At 36.7% G+C, this 19,272-nt stretch overlaps 1 protein-coding gene across 1 annotated transcript; it reads right to left on the bottom strand.

Moving 5' to 3' along the window:
• Positions 1-6,066: 6,066 nt before the first annotated feature.
• On the bottom strand, positions 6,067-19,264 carry LOC134041591 (WD repeat and coiled-coil-containing protein-like; the record flags this gene model as incomplete). The annotated part of the gene is made up of 3 exons (XM_062488439.1): positions 6,067-6,233; positions 9,409-9,529; positions 18,224-19,264. Coding segments are annotated over 3 exons (1,329 nt in total), but the record flags the coding sequence as incomplete, so codon positions are not given.
• Between the last annotated feature and the right edge of the window lie 8 nt (positions 19,265-19,272).

Genomic DNA, 19,272 nt, shown 5'->3' with positions numbered 1-19,272 from the left:
AAGAGGTACAAGTGTTTTTAGATAACAGTGTATCAATGAAGATCAGTGTAGCTCCATTTTGTGCTGATAACAATACAATTGATATCTAAATAAAATGTTAATGAGGAAAGGTAGACATGGAAATGGAGATGACAGCTGTGTATGAGCTACATGAGTATAAGAATATTTGCAAACTGAATGGAATCCTGACTTGTGTGAAGTTCAAGAGAAACACTCATTTTTTCAACAGACTGAGACAATTTCACAATCTTGATGTTACATGCAAACTCACTTTGCTGAGGTTCAGTAGTTCCTGACAGTGTAGGTAGAAAGGAAAAGTAGACATGGAAATGGAGATGACAGCTGTGTACGAGTAACATGAATGTTTACAAACTGAATGAAATCGTGACTTGTTTGAAGTTCAAGGGAAACTTTGACAATAATTTGCAGTGGAGCCAGTATTCTGACTTTTCTTCATTTGACTTAGGTGAACTAAGCTTCTGAGGGAAAGATAGCAAGGGAAGCAATTAGCATTATATAAATTAAATGGTGTTATTCTGTCTACAGTAGGAAACATGTAACAAATGCAATGAGCTATATTGAAAATGCTCTGAAGGGTTACACCTAAAAAGAAATTTATTGATATTTAGAGGGACACAGAATTCACTGACAGATAAAAGGAATGAGCTATGATAGCAGTAGGCATATTGGTATTTGTTGGTGTGCCTTCTGTGCTGGCACAACTGTATAGCTGAGCTGTGGTTGGACTGAGAAATGGATCCACTTTAAAAGTGTTTTGGTTGATACTTTTAGCCCCATAAAATGTTTGGGTCTGTGTATTTCCACCCAGTGACTGCAGGATGAATGAAGAGGGGTCCAATGGAGAATGAGGAGTCCTGTCACCAGTATTGCTTTGGAAAACTTCACCTCCAGCTAAATTTTTGTAAGAATATCAGAGCTTATCTTACACAGCAACATTTTAATTTTTGACAGCTGAAATTAGTAAATCATTGTGAATTTTGTACTATTTTCATAAAATAATGTTTGAGAACTGTGTCTTTCTATACTGCCTTCTATGTTTTTAAGTTTATTGTGTTTGATTGGAAGGAAGTGACTGTTGCCTCTGAAGTGAACTGAAGGTTTGCATCTGCCCAGAGTTTCAGTTTGGTTTTGTCTGTAGTGTCACCCTGTGGTGATTGGATGCTGTCCTGGCTGCGTGCTGCCTTAGCTGGTAAGATGCCATGGTACCTGCACAAGAGGGGTGGATCCTTCCCACTTTGGAGAGACTCAAATGAGACTCAATGTCATTAGCTGGGGGGCAATGCCAGCTCTCTCCTTATTAGTGTTATTAGATAAAAACACTGTCAGGAACTACTGAACCTCAGCAAAGTGAATTTGCATGTAACATCAAGATTGTGAAATTGCCTCAGTCTGTTGAAAAAAAAAAAGAAACTATAACATTGGCTAATTATCAAGTATATAAATATATAAAAATTACTATGAACATTAAACCACCAATACAGAAGATAATTTCAGTTGTGTGCGACAATAGAAAATAAAGTAATACTTGCATGTGTGAAATGTCATAACTCCTGGGATTTACCTTGCCTAACTTCACATGCTTAAAATTCAGGTCAGATGAGTTCAGCTCTAAAGGATAAGCCAGTGCTACCAGGTACTGTATGCTGAGTTTTTTAATAAGAAGTTTCATAAACATCTGATAGGCGTTACTTCAGAATAATTGGCACTTCTTTTGGGTTAGAGAGGTGGACTTTTCAGCTACATTTTGGGTGGGAAAATGGTCTTGTGGTTTTCTGTTAAGGCAGGAAAACCTGAAAGTAAAAATAGCTAAAAATAAGTTGGTTTTCCAAGCTTAGAAATACAGAGGAAAATGAGAATCAGGGGAAAGGAAGTTAGGCTTGATGATACTGTCGATTGAAAAGATATTAAAGAAATTCACATGAGTATAGAAAATATTATTCTAGAGTAATAGAGGGAAAAATAGAAGAACTAGTTTAGGCTAATGCAGGGCCTACTTTATATACTTCCTGCTGTGATCTCTCGCTTTTTAGCTATTATAAAGAATAACAAAATAATATTTCATTGTGCAAAGTCAGCATTATAAATTGGCCAGCAGAATTTCAGATTACTTTGGTTTTGCTAGATTTCATCTGTATATTGTTTTGTTATTGTTCTTGTGAAACCATTTTCAAAATCAAAAAAGAAAAAGCCTATGTGGAATACAAAACTTCTGTTGTTAGCGTTTTCCCAAGAAGTGGGCCAATGCAAAAAAAAAACATGAAAAGAAAGCAGACTGTTGCATGCTTAGCAGACAGCTTATGGAAAGTGTAAGGTGAGTTTTAACTTCACTTTGAAGCAAACTGTACTTTTAAATAATGCTGTAACAACTCCTAAAAATATACTGGTATGCATATAAATGTGCTGGATAAAGATGCAGAGTAATTAAAATGGAAATTTAGACTTTGTTGTATGTTGTTTATTCCTCACAGGGGGAATGTTTTGGAGGAACTGGTACCCCTTTTAGACTTCTGAGTGCCACTGGTGTGGCACTGAGTGTTGTCATTCTGCTTCCACTTCTAATTTAAGCTCCTACTCCTCCTAGCTTTCCTCTGGTTTAATTACAGAATACAGACTTCCCTGCTGGGTGACCCTGGACATGAGCTTAACACCACTAGTCTTCTTATTCTTCCAGAGGACACTGTCCTTTCCGGTGACTTTCTAGTCTGGTGAATCTCCTTTCTGGTGACTGTCTAGTCTGGTGACTGCCCTTTCTGCTCGTGGAAGAAGGAGCTAAAAAGGGGGTGGTGCTTCATGATATTTAGATTATATGAACAACTCCCCTTTCCTAAACTGATCGATTTTGGCTCTGCAAAATTGCATTTGAGGAGGGTGGTGAATGCTTCTCAGTCTATGCTTTTCTCCCTTTCACAGCCTCCTCTCTGCTCAGCTTGTTTAGTACAAGCACTTTCTCTCTCTCCACATGCCTTTATCGCTGTTTTTGCAAATATCTTCTGTACAGCTTGTGCTTAATAGAACAGTCATCTTTTATCTCTCTACTACACTGATTCTCCATCTGTTCTTCATCCAAACCAAAGCTGAAAATTTTTCCTCTGCTTTGCATGAATATTTTCAGCACTTCTTCCGGTGCTATTATTACTTTCAATTTTAACTTTACAGCCCTGTGATAGACACTAGATAAATGCAGCACTGCTCTGCTCTCCTTAATCATTACCTGAAAACAAATATTTCTTTATTCAATTGTTGTCTATTTTTTAGTGTATCTATATGATTTAAATACTTGTTTTCAAGCATATATATATAACAGTATATTCATAAATGTGGGAGAAGTTCTTTGACATTATACAATTTTAATTGATGTATAGTATTTTTTTCCTAAGCCTTCCTATGAAATTTTAGGTGTCCAACAGGATAAACTAGAGCCCTTGTTTGTTACCAGACTATTTGTTCTGGGTGATGATGGCACCTTCAGGTTGATGATAGCTCCTACTTAATCTTTGAATCATATAGCAGCGAAAACAATGTCACCAAAAAATAACAAATCCAGAAATTCATTAACCATCACAGAATTAACAGCTAGTTACTCCCTGAAACAAATTGTTTTTTCACCTGAAAATCTGTCCTTTTTTGGTTTCACCAAACAGAACCAAACCAAACTTTGATAGCTTTCAAAGAATCTCCTTTAATTTCTGATCTCCTCAACAGTCAGATTGTTTTATAGAAGAGTCATGCATGAAAAACTAAAATGGTAATATGACAGAATGACAAAGAGATCTCTGGTTATAAATTCTGAGGGATCTTTAATGCCTGGATACATACTTGCTGATCTCTGCTAGTTCAGGTTTTCACCTTCCCAGAGTTTCCCTGTAACATTTTCTGTGTTTCATTAGTTTCAATTTGAGTGGACCAAACTATGAGATTATTACCCACAGAAGATAGAAATAGAAATCTGTGAGAAAAAATTCTATTTTTCTATCACTTATAGAAATTGTGAGAAAATTTAATTGTAGGTTTTTTTTCTTTATTTGAGCCTAAGTAGTCCTCTAAAATTCATCCTCCCATCTAGTTAGTTGTAATTATTTTGCTTGGCCATAACATAAGCATTGTAAATACCCAAGACTTATGAGACACAAGGATGTTATTCAAGGGTATTTGCAGGATTAGAAACATCTGCTGTTTTCAAATGTCCTTTAGAAATCTGATCATGTCTCCTGTCATCATGCTGTGTCTGTGAACCTCTGTGTTACTTATTTGATTTCAGTGATTTGTGCTGATTTCAGTGAAGGAAAGCATGATTTAAATAAAATTATTAAAGCAGTAGTAATACAAATACCCATTTGAACACAATTCTAATGCAAAGAAGCAGGAAACCAAATTAACCCAATAACTATAAAGTAACTGATGTGTTTAATGCTTTAAAAATCATATTTATTTTTTATTTGGGATTTTTTTTTTTTACAATCGGGAATGCTTCTTGAGGCTGCTTAAGGAGATGTTTGTGAGCAAGATCAAACATTCTCCACTGTATTGCATGCCTGTGGCTGTAAGTGATTTAGAATGATGGTTCCTTTGTCCCTGGGAGGATATTTGCATGAAGCAGACATTTAATTCAATGAAATGAATCTGTTTACTTATTTCAAGAATTGAAATTGTTCCTTGTGAGATTTCTGGCTGCATTGTAATGGTACTAATGCCAAACCTCCAAACTCATTAAGGTCCTTCAGAGCATAGATCTACTGTCTCGATCCAGCCTTTGTATGGGGTGAAGTATTGTAACTGGATTTTAGTATCTGTGCCCTATGAATGGGATTGCCATTGCACCCAGAAAGGCAAAAACGACTCCCCAGGAGTATTTACAAGACCCAAAATGCACAGTATGAAAAATAACTCCTAATAGTAGCTTAAGTAAGTGTCCTTCCTTGTCTGTTTCCCTGGCTGTACAGGGTGAAGCAGGCATGCCTTTCCATGGTTCCAGCAGTACAAAATGCCCTTGCACACATGGCTGCTCACTCTACTTTACCTTTCTCTTTGCATTTCAATGAGGAAAAGTCAGGGAGTTCATTAAGTTCTTCCTTTATGCCTATTTCTATCACCATAATCACGATACTTCAGTTTCCGTGGATCTGCCTGCCTGACTCTCACCTGTATCTGTATTGTCTCTTGTCTCTGAGGCTGAGGTTCACCTGGCTAAATGTAAATGTGTTCAAACCAGTCCCCCTGCTTGTGTTTGCAGCCAGTGGACAGGAACAGGCACTTATTTAATAGGGACAGTTCACAACAATCAGTTTTAGAGATCTGCTAGGGCACGAATAATCTGCTATAGAAGTGCTTTTTATTTTTTTTTGACTGATTGTGCAGGAATGTAGATGAAAGGTACAGTATATACACCTGCATTTAGCCAAATGAAATTTATGTTCAACATCTTTGATCCTCAAATTATCTTGCAAGATTTTTTTCTTTCTCTTCTGTGTGCATGTACAAATCTACATGCTGTATAAGAAACTGACAGGAGACAGTGATGTAGCCTTTTTAGTAATTGAACATATTAATATAAAAATTAGGCATTTCTGAAAATGTTGCAGGTTTCCATGGGATCCAGCTGGAACAGAAAAGAGTTTTTTTGGTTTTTTTCCTATCCTGGTTTTCCTTAATTAATATAAAGGCTCTTTAGTTGTATTTTCTTCAGGTTTTATGTAGACTGTACGCCAGCTGGATTTGTTGTTACTGCATGATTTTTAGCAAAATACTGTTCCTCCAAGAACATCCTGACCTCAATCAAAGTAGACAAAAGTCTCTCCACTCGAGTCCATGACTGCCATTAATAAAAGCAGCTGTTGTGAACTTCACTGTAGGTCCAGTCCTTCAGAAGAAGTCGTGAGGGTCCAGCCAACCCGAGGATGTAACTGTAATGTAACCATGCCACAGATTTTGCATTTACAATACATGGAAAGTAGTGAAGACAGCTTTCTAGTTTCTCAGTGTCTGAAACCACAGAATGTCCCTGTATTGTAGGAGAAAAGAAGGTCATTGTGGTTCTTTGTTCAGAAATTATGTCACTCTGCTTGGTGGTTGCATTGGGATGCTTTTTTTGCGGGAGTGACCTCCATAGACTTCTGAACTGTCAGTTCCATCCCTTATGATTATCTCTTGTGTGGCTTTGAATATTAATGGCACAAAGCCATCCTTGTCTGCAGTGAGCACAATCCAGGAAGAGCCTACAAAAATTAAGAAAAAGAAAATGAGTGCACTGCTCTGGTTATGTAAATGTAGAAGCACGTTTTTAAAAGTCAGTGAGCACGCAGGCAGAGCAGAGTTTCTTTTTGTGCACTAAAGCCTTATTACGTTAATGACATTAAGGTCTTACAATCCACGCTCAACACACCTTTGTGCAAGTGCAGTGAGGGGCTAAATGAAAGGTCTTGCAGGGTTTGAGTCATTTTGTCCCTTATATAAATTAAGTTCAAACACAACGTGCATCTTTGCTAGTTCTGATGAACTATAAGTATCTTCATCTTCTGAAAACTCAGCCATCCATTATATGCTGACTTTTGTTTTAATGACATCTACTTCTGCTCAGCCTTTTCACTCATCTGCTCTACCCAAATGATGAAAAGGTTATAAAAACTGGAAAAGTTGCCAACAAAAGTGATTGTGGTGTACTTGTTCTAGACGGGAATAGGGGTCTCCATCTCATTACTGTCAAACCAAGATTGTTTCATATGTTTTCAAATTCATACAGCAAATAGAAGAAAGTTACACCTTGAAGATGATTTACAAAAGCTGCTACAGTAAAATTTCTTGTCTTTTAATTATTTATTGAATCTTTTCCTAAAGACAATGAACAAAATACGGATGACACTTTTAATCTTTCTTTTCTAAAAAAAAAAAAAGACTATTAAAAAACCAAAGACTTCAAAACCATTTAATTTCTCTTTCTTTATTGCACAGAAGTTGAAAATAAACCTCCCCCCACTTTGTTTTTACTTTTCTTAGCAAATTTGCTATAAAATGAAGCTTTATATATTTTCTTTAGTGATTCATTTGGCTTTCTTTTTGTCTGGATATTGCAGTTCTCATAGAAAAGAGTGAATTCTCTATTTTTTTTTTTAATGGACAAAAAAATTGGTGGTAACTTAATAGCATTGTGGGAGCCCTTATATGACACACTTTCCTTAGAGCATGTGATTTTATCATTATTGAGCAGGGGCATTAGCTGGGATATGAGGAAAAGGAAGTCCTAATAGGTTCTGTGTTGGGATTTTAGATTTTGGATATAAAACTTTTTGAAATGGAATGTGAAAAAAGGAACTGTAGAAAATTCAAATGAACCATTCTTATTTTTTGTCACTCATATCAAAGCATGCTCCTGGAGAAGGTAAATCTCCTCTTCTTTAACTACTAACAAAGCACTTTTCCAGGCTGGTTGTATGTTGTCATGTCACCTGTTACATCATAAGAAGATTGTCTTTCCAAACCATGAATCTTTAATCTTCTGCTCTTAATACTTTCTTTCTAAATCTGAACAGCCTTCAGATTCTGTGAGCAGTGGGCCTGAAAGTAGAAGGTCTACGGTCCAAATGGATTTTCCATTGTTTATCATATTGAAGCACCCTTTTGTGTCAGACTCTTGGGACTTATTTTCATCCATTGAAATGCTGGAAATTCTCAGTGCTATTGGTAACACTTGCTTAGAAGCATATCTCAGGATATTTCAATGGAAAAGCCATGTGCAGAGTGTAGTACCCTTTTACTGTGAACAATTATTATGATGATATGCCAAAAAGAGAGACTCCTGTGTGCTCCTTCCAGGGCACTACACGACAGACTATATATTTTTAGAACAGGTAATGATATTACAGTCCTGGGCTTAAAGTGCAAACAATGAGGCCAAGCTCATTGCTCTTTTAACTCTGATGATCTTAACAGCATTGCTGTGGACATGAATTTGACTTGGAGTTGTGAAGCTTTTCCCTCCTATCTATTAATGCTTAAGTGTTTACTCATAGCAAAAAATGCCAGGCTGTCATTATAATACAAGCATGCTCTTCATTACATACCCTTTAATTATATAGTATTAATAGATGGGAATGATATTTTTAAACTTTGCATTTAATATTTATGTCTTGTGTCAAAATAAACTTTTAGGAATATAAGCAAGTACCATCTAGAACTGAATAAAAAGCTACATAACTGCTTCTTCTCCAAATCATATAATTTTGCAAGATTTTGGTGAATTTTAGAAAGATTCTTGTTTCAGGTTTTCTTTTTGCTGTAAGTGTACAGACTCAATATCAGAAAATCTGAGCAGAAAGAGGGACACATTAGGATGACTCTGAGACATTATATTTTTGATATCTCTGAAGTCTAATACATGAAATTGAGGAGAAATTTTCTGCTAATTAAATATTCAACTGGTCTATAGAGCTGAAAATGGGTTTTCTTAGTCCCCTTGTTTATTATGGGCATTTCTTTCCAAACTCAAGAGCTGGAAATACAGGCCAAAAATGGGCTCCTCTTCACCCTGCAGCACTGCATCATGCTGCTGGAGAAGCCTGCTGCAAAACAGCTCAGGTCTCAACTGTAGGTAGAGCTTTTTCATATATGTTTCCACTGCACTGTGCAGACAGGGAAGATTTCTGACAAAAATATGGAACCTGCGTATCCTTGTCTTCTGGAACAAAAATCTGGATCCTCAGAAAGAGGATCACAGTAGTCTGTGATGAGAAAAGACATCAGAAGCATTACAGAGAAATGGCTAAGAAATGGCAGTGTGTGTGTTGCTGAGAAGGTGACACACAAGAACCGACAGGGACAAGGCAATTCAGAGGCCAGTCTGGGGCCAGGGTTCCCCTTGTGCCATCTGCCCTTACGACTTAATCAGTGGTGGGTGGTAAAAATTGGAGATTGGCAAGTAATAACACTGAGCTGCATTTTTTATCTTACATTAAAATAATCCCAGATGATACTTGATACATAAATATATATGTCATATCCTGAGAGTGAATTTTTCTCCAACCTAAACTCTGTTATACTCTGTTATCACCAACCCATAAGCTGAGACGTGATAGTAAGGATGGGTGAAGCAAAAGGCCAAAAAGGTTTCAGGAATGCAATTCTACTTCCAGGTAACACAGTGTACTGGTTATTTTCTCAGTTTTCCTTTTGCAGAAGCATCTAGCATATTACTCTGCTAATAGGCAGTTTTGCAGTTACTTAGCATTTAAATGATTTCAAGAGACTGCTTTGTTTCAGACAAGGGAAAACCCACACTTGAAAAAAAAGTTAGTTAACTAAGTTTACTGAAGTCTGGGGTAATTATTCTATCACAAATGCCTTTTTTATGCTAAAAATCTCCAGTGAAATCAGATAGCAGAAATAAAAAGAACATACCGTGTTTCATTTCAATAACAGGCAGATCAAACAGCTGCTGGACTAAACTCAAATGGATCTTGCCATCACAGAGGAGAACATCTTTTGTTTCTTCAGTAACTGATCCATTTGAAAAGCTTTTCTTTATATGCATGCAGGTAAAAGAAAAGATCTTGTTAATGTCTTACACATCTAGCCCAAGTTCTTATAACCATTCCTCTGCTCCTACTCCTTTCAGTTCTGTAGTCATTTTGCCTTTTCTTTGTCTGTCTTTCCTACAGTTTATAGATGACATCATCATGCAGGACCATTCTAAGTACAGTCTCATAGTACTATGTGAGGAGGATGAAAATGCCTCTGGTTTTTGCTTCGTGAGCATCTGCAGCTCAAAGCTGCCTCAGCGCTGTGCGTGTATTGTCCTGGGGTGGGCATCTGAGTGTCTGTCTGAAGGGCCTCCCTGTCTGAAGCCAGTTTAGTGGAAGGGAATGTCTCATACCTGGAATAACGTTGTTCCAGATGCTGCCAGAGTAAATGAGTACTCTGCTCAGTTTCAGCTGTGTGTGTGAGTGGGTGGGTTTGAGAGTCATTGGGCAGCTGTTCTACCCTGGTAAAGTAACCTCAGGGTTATTTTGGCACAGGGATTATTGCAGAGACTGAACATAGCAACAGTCTCCCTGAAAAGCTGTCACAGCAAGATAGCTTGGGAATCCCGTGACTTGCTTTGAAAGAACAGAAATGTGTGGATTTACAGGCTTGGAATTTGCTATGATGTTCACTGAAAGAACACACTTGAATATAAAGGTGGCTTGTTTGTGCTTCATGAAATTTAGGTGCTGCTGAGAATCAACATCTTTGTGTTTCATCTTACTGGTTACTGTAAGGTGCAAGGACAAAAAATAGTTGAGCTACTATGGTCATGGAGTGGATATATATGTGAATTTACATTTTCCTATCTGCTATCATTTAAAAGTCCTTTTAACATTGAAAATTTTCCAATGACTTCATGTCATTATGAAATAGATGTGAATGGGACATTTTCCTCTAAATAATATTGCTAAATAATACTGCTATACTTTGTCCTGTGAATTTCATTTTGTTCTTTCCATCCTTTCTCCCTGTGTCGTTCCACCTGTTATGTTTTGCTTTGTTTCTTTTTCTATGGCATCTTTATGTTTGCAATACCCCCAGATTTTACATATTTGTTATGAATAAACAGTCTATTTACCCAATTTCATAGACCCCCCTCTGTATGATACATTCAAAAGGGATCCAAGGTAATATTTCAGAATGGGTTGACAGGATCTCATCTATCCTAGCTCCTGTTCTAGTCCTACTCTGCCTGTGTCTACTTCACACACTTGAATTTTTCCTGCTAATGTAAAACTTACAGTTGAATGAATTCACAACTGCATCTTCTATTTGTGTGCACAGTAATCTGACCTTTGACTAAATAAATGTCTCTTGTAATGCTTGTCTTCATTTCTAATTGTGCTGTCTTTTGACAGTTGCTCTCTGTGAACGTGTACTTTTTTGCTGTGTAACAACCTTTCTAAATCAATCCCTTTTGCTTTTCTGTAAACAGGATCTGTGCTATCATGCAACCTCATTGAATTCTGTAAATCAGAATGTCTGCTGACTGTTGCCAATGTCTTTTCCCCTAGTCTGCTATAAATTGCTATGCAGATAGTCTATGGCTGATTGTCATTTATTTATTTATTATTACTGATTTTGTACATGACAACCATAAAAATATTTCCATTAAAAATGTGAACTTTCCAACTTTCAAAGGTCTTGTCATCTTTTTTCCATATTCAAAATGACCAGAAGTTTGTTGGTGCATAATTAATAAAGGACATACCTAAGGAATGCATCAAGGAAGTATAATTTTCTTAGTCATAAACCTATAGCAACTTTTTGTACAGCTGTAACTATATAAGAGAAATTCTTTGTAATTTTTAGGTATTTCCAAGTTATGTAATACTATATTCTATTGAGCCTAAACACACCTGAAAGTCAATGTGCTGAATGTTCAGCAGTGAGTGTGCTTTGCATAGGCATTGCAAAGGTGCTCTTTGCCTGTGCAGGTATTTGACCAAAGCTTTGTCATTGCTGCAGCTTATGGACAAGAACATTGAACAGCTGTTTCCTTTACCTGAGTCCAGGTTGAAATAACAGAGTTTATTCAAACTGGAACTTCAGTTCATGAATTATAGAAAAAAATGGACTGTAAATGAGACAGGCTTGTCAGCTTGACCCAAGTGGTCCATTTTTCACATTGATATGTTTCAACTCAAGAATTATCATAAAATAATCTAGCTCTGTCTCTCTTGACTTGAAATCAGTTGAATGGAAATGTATACTCAAGATGAGTTTGTTCCAGTTTGTTTCCTATATAGCATCGCACATTATTATTGGAACAGCCATTGGAAGTGGAAGACATTTTTGTAGACACAAAACTGCACAACACCTATTTTTTAATCCTAAACGGTTTTTCAGGTACAGACCTGAAAAATCAAGTCTCAGTTGTTTGTCTTTCATTGCTTGTCAGTGTTCATATGAGCTATCTTTGTCATATGCTTCTGTTTATAATGATAAACCTAATCATCTTATACATTAATTTTTGACTTTTTACAAATTCTGTCAGGTCAAGAAGCTTTGTCTGTTAAAATCTTCAACTTACGTAGCCTTTTTGTTTAATGCTTAGTTTAAGTGATGATAATGTGCCTTCTCTGGGAGGAACGTGTTCACATACATCATAACACAGATATTAACTGATTTAAACCTGTACCTTCTTGTGAGGCAGGTAACTCTCAGCATCCCCTTCTTATAGATGATCATACCATTACACAGGGAGTTTAAGAGATTTAGTCAAGGTCATGGAAGTAATTTGTGACAGAGTTAGAGGTACAGCTAACAGCTTGCCTTGGTACTTTCCCCTTTCCTGCCTTAACCCAAAGACAATTTTCTAGCCAAATCTAGATTTAATCCACTTCTTCCCAAAATCCATGTCTGTTTTTACTATGTTGTTATTTTTCTCTAGTAGGAATCAGAGGACTTGAAATTCCCAGATTAAAATCCCTTGTGTTTGTTGCTTTGTCCTAGAACAAAGTTTACTGGTAGACAAAGAACATGTTCATCACGAAAGAAAAAAATATATTACCACATACGTTAGTGTGTATTTTCAGATTAAGTTTCTTTAGCCAGCTTCCTGTAGTATGTCAAGTCCAACTCTACTTCAACAAAAACCCAGCAAAGAGAAGCAGTCAATTCAATAATTGTTTTCCTTCACCCATGTCAATGTGCTCAGATGAGATTTTATGGCCTATAAAGGGTGATCTGGGCAGCAGCCAGCCCATAACAGCAGTGCCAAACTGTCTTTCAAAACTCACATCTTGGATTGCAATTATGTACGAGAAAAAAAATCATTTACTAAGGCAAAAGGATTCCTGTATGAGATGTTACATATCTCATGTATGTCTGCACAGTAAGTTAACATGCCTTCTCTCCCTTTTTTGAACCCCACTGAGCAGTCAGCTGGAGCTGGTTCTGCCTCTGGACCTTTTCTTCACTTGTCTTGTATTTCCTACTGCACTGCCTATACTCCCCTGCATGCTGAAATCATCTTAATGAACTTAAATTCAACAACTGATGAAACAGTGAAGCAAATGAGAATGTGCTACCAATCAGAATTTTTTTTACTGACACTGGGTTAGCAATCAGTTGAAGTTTCAGTGTGTCCTACTTGCCGCTGGATGTCTACAAATGTAAAATGTTTTTCAGATGAGACCTGCCAGCTGTATGCCCAGTGCTCATTACCAGCTGAAGGATGTGCCTCACTGATGTGCCCACACACTGCCTTTGTTCTTTTCATTACAGTGCTGTATTTTGGATTCACAGTCATCTTGCAGTCACTAAGCATGTACAAAAGCAGCATTTTCATCTCTTAATCCCGGAATATATTACTATGCACTTTGTATTAGTTCATTTAGTTAATTTCAATATTTTTTTATTCTAGGTGTTAAACAATAGTCAACAATTTACAGGTGTGAAATCCTGATCCTTTACTGAAAATATTACTGACTTCATGTCATATGCACATTTTATAAGCATAACTCAGCTGATCATTAATGAAACTTTTAGATGACCCTGAAAATCCATAATGAGAAAATCCACTAGAATTTTTTCCATTTTCTTCCATATTACTATAACTATTACTACCTCCTTTGCAACTAATTCCTTAACCATCTTTTTTTTTTTTTTCTTCTATTAATCCCTATTCTCTGCTGTTGAACAAATAATTTCCCCTATGGCATGATTTCAAGTACTATACTGAATTACAGGTATTTTAAATATTCTTCATCTCCTTTTTGTTAATATTCTGTCCTTTTACAACAGAAAGGTATCAGGTTACTACATGCATTGTAGAGTATATAGTGCTGTAGCTGCCCAGTTTTCATTCTTCTAAACCCTTGATTTCAACTGTGTTGTGCACCACTGGTGATTTCAGGTTTAATACCTTAGTACCCATTAGCCAGATTGCTTTTTCCTTGCAACCATATTCACTTTGCAGGATGAGAAAAAACTAGTAGATTAGCTAGATGTGGGGGTTCTGTCCCAGAAGACAATGAAAAGACACTTAAATAGCTAAGGAAGAGAGCATTAAAGAGGAAGGAGAATTATGATTCACATTCTCATTGCACCTGGTGCAGCATTGCCACAGGTAGTGTTCATTAGGTTTGACAGCTTGCACTGCTCCCCTTCCCTGTCATTATTTCTGCTGTTGCTGTGACTCCTGTCTGGTTTTTGGTAGACTGTTTTTACTGTGGTGGAGAATAGATATCTTTCCTTTCCTTACCCTTATGTGGGACATTCCAATTGCAACCTTAATTAACCTGACAGAGAAGCATAAGCCTGTAAAATGTTTACGCAGGAAGAGATCTGAGGTGCTCAGAGGTGCTTAAATCCCAGCACAGTTTGCATTTATAGGGCACATCAGCATTCCAGGTGACACGATGCTGGGATTTCTCTCCTCTTGGCTCTCTGTTTATAGTTCTTCAACTACTGTTTCAGGTGTACTGTCATCTAAGATACAGCTTTTGTGCTTGTGCTTCCATGATCTTCATGTATGATCTTTACTTTCTTTGTGCAATATGAAAACTTGGCTTTATTTTTGACATTGCATATTCCTTTCCTTTTGCACCTGCATATCCAACAAACAAATCATCTGCTCTAACAAAAGGAATTGTGTCTCCTCTACAAACCCTGCTTGTCTGCTATTGATCAGTTTCAGAACACTGTTGACAGAATTTGTTCATAACAAATTCCTCAACTTCGCTCAAAATATTATCCATGCATTAATCACACTTTCTCTTGACTACTGCAGGTCTTTCTTTTACAGTCATCCTAAATCTTCTCTTTCTAAATTTCACGATAGCTGACTAGTTTCTTACTCCAGGGAGCAGTCATATCAGCTTCCTCTTCCATCATTTTCATGACCTACTTTCTATTGCTCAACCCAAGTCAAAATTGCCCTTTGGATTTCAGAAGGGTTCATGGTCTTATTACAGCTCATCATTTCAGTCTGGTCTTCGCTCATTTTACTGTGCCCCCTTTATATTCCCCTTCTTTAAGTCATGTATTTCTATCAGAGCTTTACTGCCATATATTTGGATCCTTTCTGTTCATCTTCCAGATATGTGTTAAAAAAAAAAAGTTTATTTTGTAGCTGACTTTTGTAGCTGTAGTAAATCGTATCAAGATATTATAAAAGCACAAATTGACTTGTGTACAATTATTGGTGAGTGCTAAGAAAAGAAAGTCGTTGTGACTAATTGCTGAAAAGATATTATTTCCTGTTTAATTATGCAATATATGCTCTCAGTGATATAAACTTTTGACATCATACTGCTTGTGAAGAAAATGTAGGAGTTTAAAGATATTTTTCAGATTAAGATGAATCTTATTCCTCCTGGAGAGGTTAGCCTAAATGTCTTTAATTTGACATCCAGATTGGCTTTATTTCCACTGTAATTAGCTTTTGAATGAGACTACTTTAAATATTCTGCAGCTGTTTCTTTTCTGGGGGAAAAGGATGATAAAAGTATCTTTATGCAAAATGAAACAGAAAAAAATCTGTGATAGATTCTCTTCTTTGTTTTTTTTCTTTTAAAATAATATCTTATTGCATTTGTCTGTCTGCCCTCCCACATTCCCCTGAATCACAAGCCTGTATGTGATGAAAGAGAAATAATATTTGCTTTTCAGGGTTGAATGATCAAGTTACCTCTGGTGGCTGAATGCTATTACAAAAGTGATAGTGCAGTGACATTTCCAAAGTGTGAATGATCGTGGTTTTCTTCTATGGCTACGGGCTACAAAGAATACAAATTCTGGTAGCACTGCATAGATGTGACTTCAGAGGAGTTACAGACAGGCTTGCACTAACAGGATAAACAAAGGTTTAGAGGGCTGTTAAATGAGCAGACATTATGAATTATTAAGTAATAAATGTTTCCGTTTTTTTAGTTTTCTAAGCAGAACATAAACTACACATGAATATGTCAATAACCCTTCTGCACAACAATATTCATAATTGCTCGTTAATTATTGCTACATTTTTATCTCTTATGTTTTAAACTTTCATTTTATTTTTTAAATGCATAAATATGGTTATGCAGCTCTGATCATTATATTCTTTAGTACAATAGATTTCTCAGTCAAGATGGAGCCTCTGCTGTGCTGGGGATTATAGAGACAGTTAAAGAGGACATGCACTTGGCACAAAGAGCTGGAAGATAATGGCCACATTATTGACTGGACTGCAGTGTTCCTAAAGCTCAGAATGTTGTCCACTGGCTGATATTTATATCATATGGCAATAAAGCTATTTCCTGACTTTTTGCTCTGTGAACAGAGTCTGGCTGGAACCCACAGCCCAGCTGGTCTCTGAGATCACAGTGCACTAAACAACTCCTGAAGAAGGAACAAGGTTCAGATGTCTGAATATAAACTAATAAAAACAAATATTTCTCTGAAAATTATTAGCTGCTTATGAAGCAAATATTTCCCTGTCTGTCTGCAGACCTTTCTGCCAAGTTTATTTTTCATTATTTTTTGGCATCATGCTCTGATCCTGTTAGATTTCAGAAGAGAGGCTGAACTATACAAGGCATTAGTTGAGACTTCCCCAGGAAAGCTGTGTGTGGGAAGGCATTAGTGGCACTTTTTCTGAGTCATTGTAACAGGGTGTTTGCTGCTGACTTAATGTGAAACCAACCTGTTCCAATAAAGAAATATTCCTTTCTAAACAGAGTTTTTCTAGCAGTATTTTAGAAGCACGTATTTTTTTTTGTTCTTCTTTCCAAAGAAAAATAACAGGTTAACTAATTCATACTTCTTGTGCTAGCACGTGCGCAGCAACTTCAGATCTTAGATTAATGTTTCATGTCACAAAACTTCTCTTGGGAGAGGTTAATCCAATTGCATATTAGAAATAGGGCTGCTTGCTAAATAAATAAGTTGATTTATGTTAAGAAATCACATTTAATTTGAACATTCTGGAGAACAGAAGGGCTTGCTTCTTGGCCAATAAAATTCTAAATTATTTAAAATAGACATGTTGCTTTTTCACTAGAATTTGTATAATGTGTTCAAATTTAATTATTGACTAATTCAGACTGAAAGCTTTGGTTTTTTTTTCCCAGAGAACCCAACACATCAGAATCTGTTTAAATGCCAAGCAAATGATTGCTGGAAGTAATGACCATGATTGAATGGAGTCACCATTCCCTTAATGAGTGTTTAAGGAGGGGTACTTAGATGTCTTTATGGATTCCTTTAAAGTTAAAGTAAAATTTGCTTCAGCATCATCACAATGCAGTATATTATTTTGACATAATGCTGCTTATGTTGCAGTAGATAAGAATGCACTTATAATTGGTATGTACACCCTGAAAGGGACACCAGTTTTTTCACTACCACCAGCATGTTCAAAAATCTGATCAGTATAATATTATTACTCCTGTGAGTAATATTAAGAATAGTAGGTAGAAATTATTACCCAACCTACATAAGTTAAGTTGAAATTCTTATTGAAGCCAGGAGGAAGTTTGCCAAAACAAGGGTAGATAGGAACATGCTGGCTTGAAGTTGTTGTATTTATTTAATGAAATCACAATTACATATTGATGGATTTGAAGGTTTTTGTTTGAGGGTTTTCTTTCAGAAAATTTTAAGTGGTTATGTGTTTTACAAATTGAGTACATCTTATTTTGAATAATGAATATTTTGAAGAATAGTGTTGAGAAACCAAAGTAGAAATAATCCAAATTCATGTCATGTCCATTTAAATTTTCCATAAATTGAGATTCAATATTTTGTTTCAGTCTTCCTGTAAGTGTGGCTATCTTCAGACTATGGATTTGAGCTCCAGTTTAAATTTATTACATTTCTGGTGGGCTACAGTAGCCGCCCCATTCATCATCTTATCTCTGCACTAAACTAAAATATAAGCCTTTTGTAGAGTAACAACTCTGGCTCTGTTCTCTCTGACAGATGTACACAGAATCAGCCAGTGTCCAAGACAGTTGTGCATTATCAAAGAACAAACACAAATCTCCTATGTTAACTATCCTCCAAACTATCCACATCATCCTGAGTTATTTTTCCAATGACAGATTATAATTCCATTTAGATTAGGCTTCACACCAAACCTAGGTTACATTTCTTACAGGTTGATAAGAATAAACTGCATCCTCTTGATTTAAAGCTAAATATACGCAAGATTGTTTAAAAATTCGGTTCCTATCACAGTATTTCTAAGCTGACAGAATGTTACCTGGTAAGTGACGTGCACGACAGGCGGTTCCTGGGAGCATGGGTAGGCGAAAGATATCCTCCTCCCATTCCTAGCGAAGTCCGTGATTTCGGAAAGACTCAGCTGTAACTCATTGAAACTGCCACAAAGTCTCTCCAAATTTCTAGATATGTGACTCATTCCCCTTTCACTTGGCAAATTGTTGTTTTTAGGAGAATTCGATGTTTCTTGGATCACATTGAACTGCACTTTAGGGGATGTTGGTCTGCTGGAAATCCTGCTAGGTGATCCAAAACCACGGAGAGACACTGAGCGATTCATAGGTTCAGTATCCAATGTTTCCAAGGCCACTGAGGAGTCACCTGGGAGCCTTTTTTCATCCAGGTCACTCACACTTGATGAAGAGCTCTGCTCATAACTAGGGCTCTTTACTTCTTCAATGAGTCTTCTCCTGCCACTTGGAGACTGAATAACTGTGCTTCTCGGTATTAACAACTCCTTGGTTTGAGGTTGGTCTTCTGTGGCAAGATTCTCAAAGAATTTTCTTTTTCCAGGTATATTAACAGAAGATTCAAAGTTATAAAATGTATTCTGCTTAGTCTCAGGCAATGCTGAAGAATTTTCTTCCAGCATCAATTCTTTGACCATAAGACGCATTACGTACCTGTCTGAACTTGAAGATGGAATGAGATTAGGCTCAGGGAACCTCTGCTTGCCAATCAGAATCAATAAGAGTTTATCTGTTAAAAAGCATAGGCCCTTTGGTCTTTCATTTTTTTCCAGCTGGATTTGTTGAATGTGAGGCATGCAAGAAGAGGTAACTGAATACACCAGAACAATATTAGTAGTATTAGAGGCTACTGCCACAATCTGAGCTCTAAAGTCAAAAGCCATTATATCAGGAACCAGAATACCTGGGATGGTGACTTTTCTAGTGGTCGTTACCTTCCTCTCAAAAGTCACCAAGATCAAGTGAGAAGAATCTTGACCATTTGTTGCTGCAGAGTCTTTGTGTTTCAGAGTAAGGAGAGGACTGGGATCTGACCGACGGTGGTTTGCAAGGATATGGG

This window comes from Cinclus cinclus, chromosome 3 (assembly GCF_963662255.1).
Source record: "Cinclus cinclus chromosome 3, bCinCin1.1, whole genome shotgun sequence".
Classification (NCBI taxonomy): Eukaryota; Metazoa; Chordata; class Aves; order Passeriformes; family Cinclidae; genus Cinclus; species Cinclus cinclus.
This window is presented reverse-complemented; position numbering and strand designations above follow the sequence as displayed.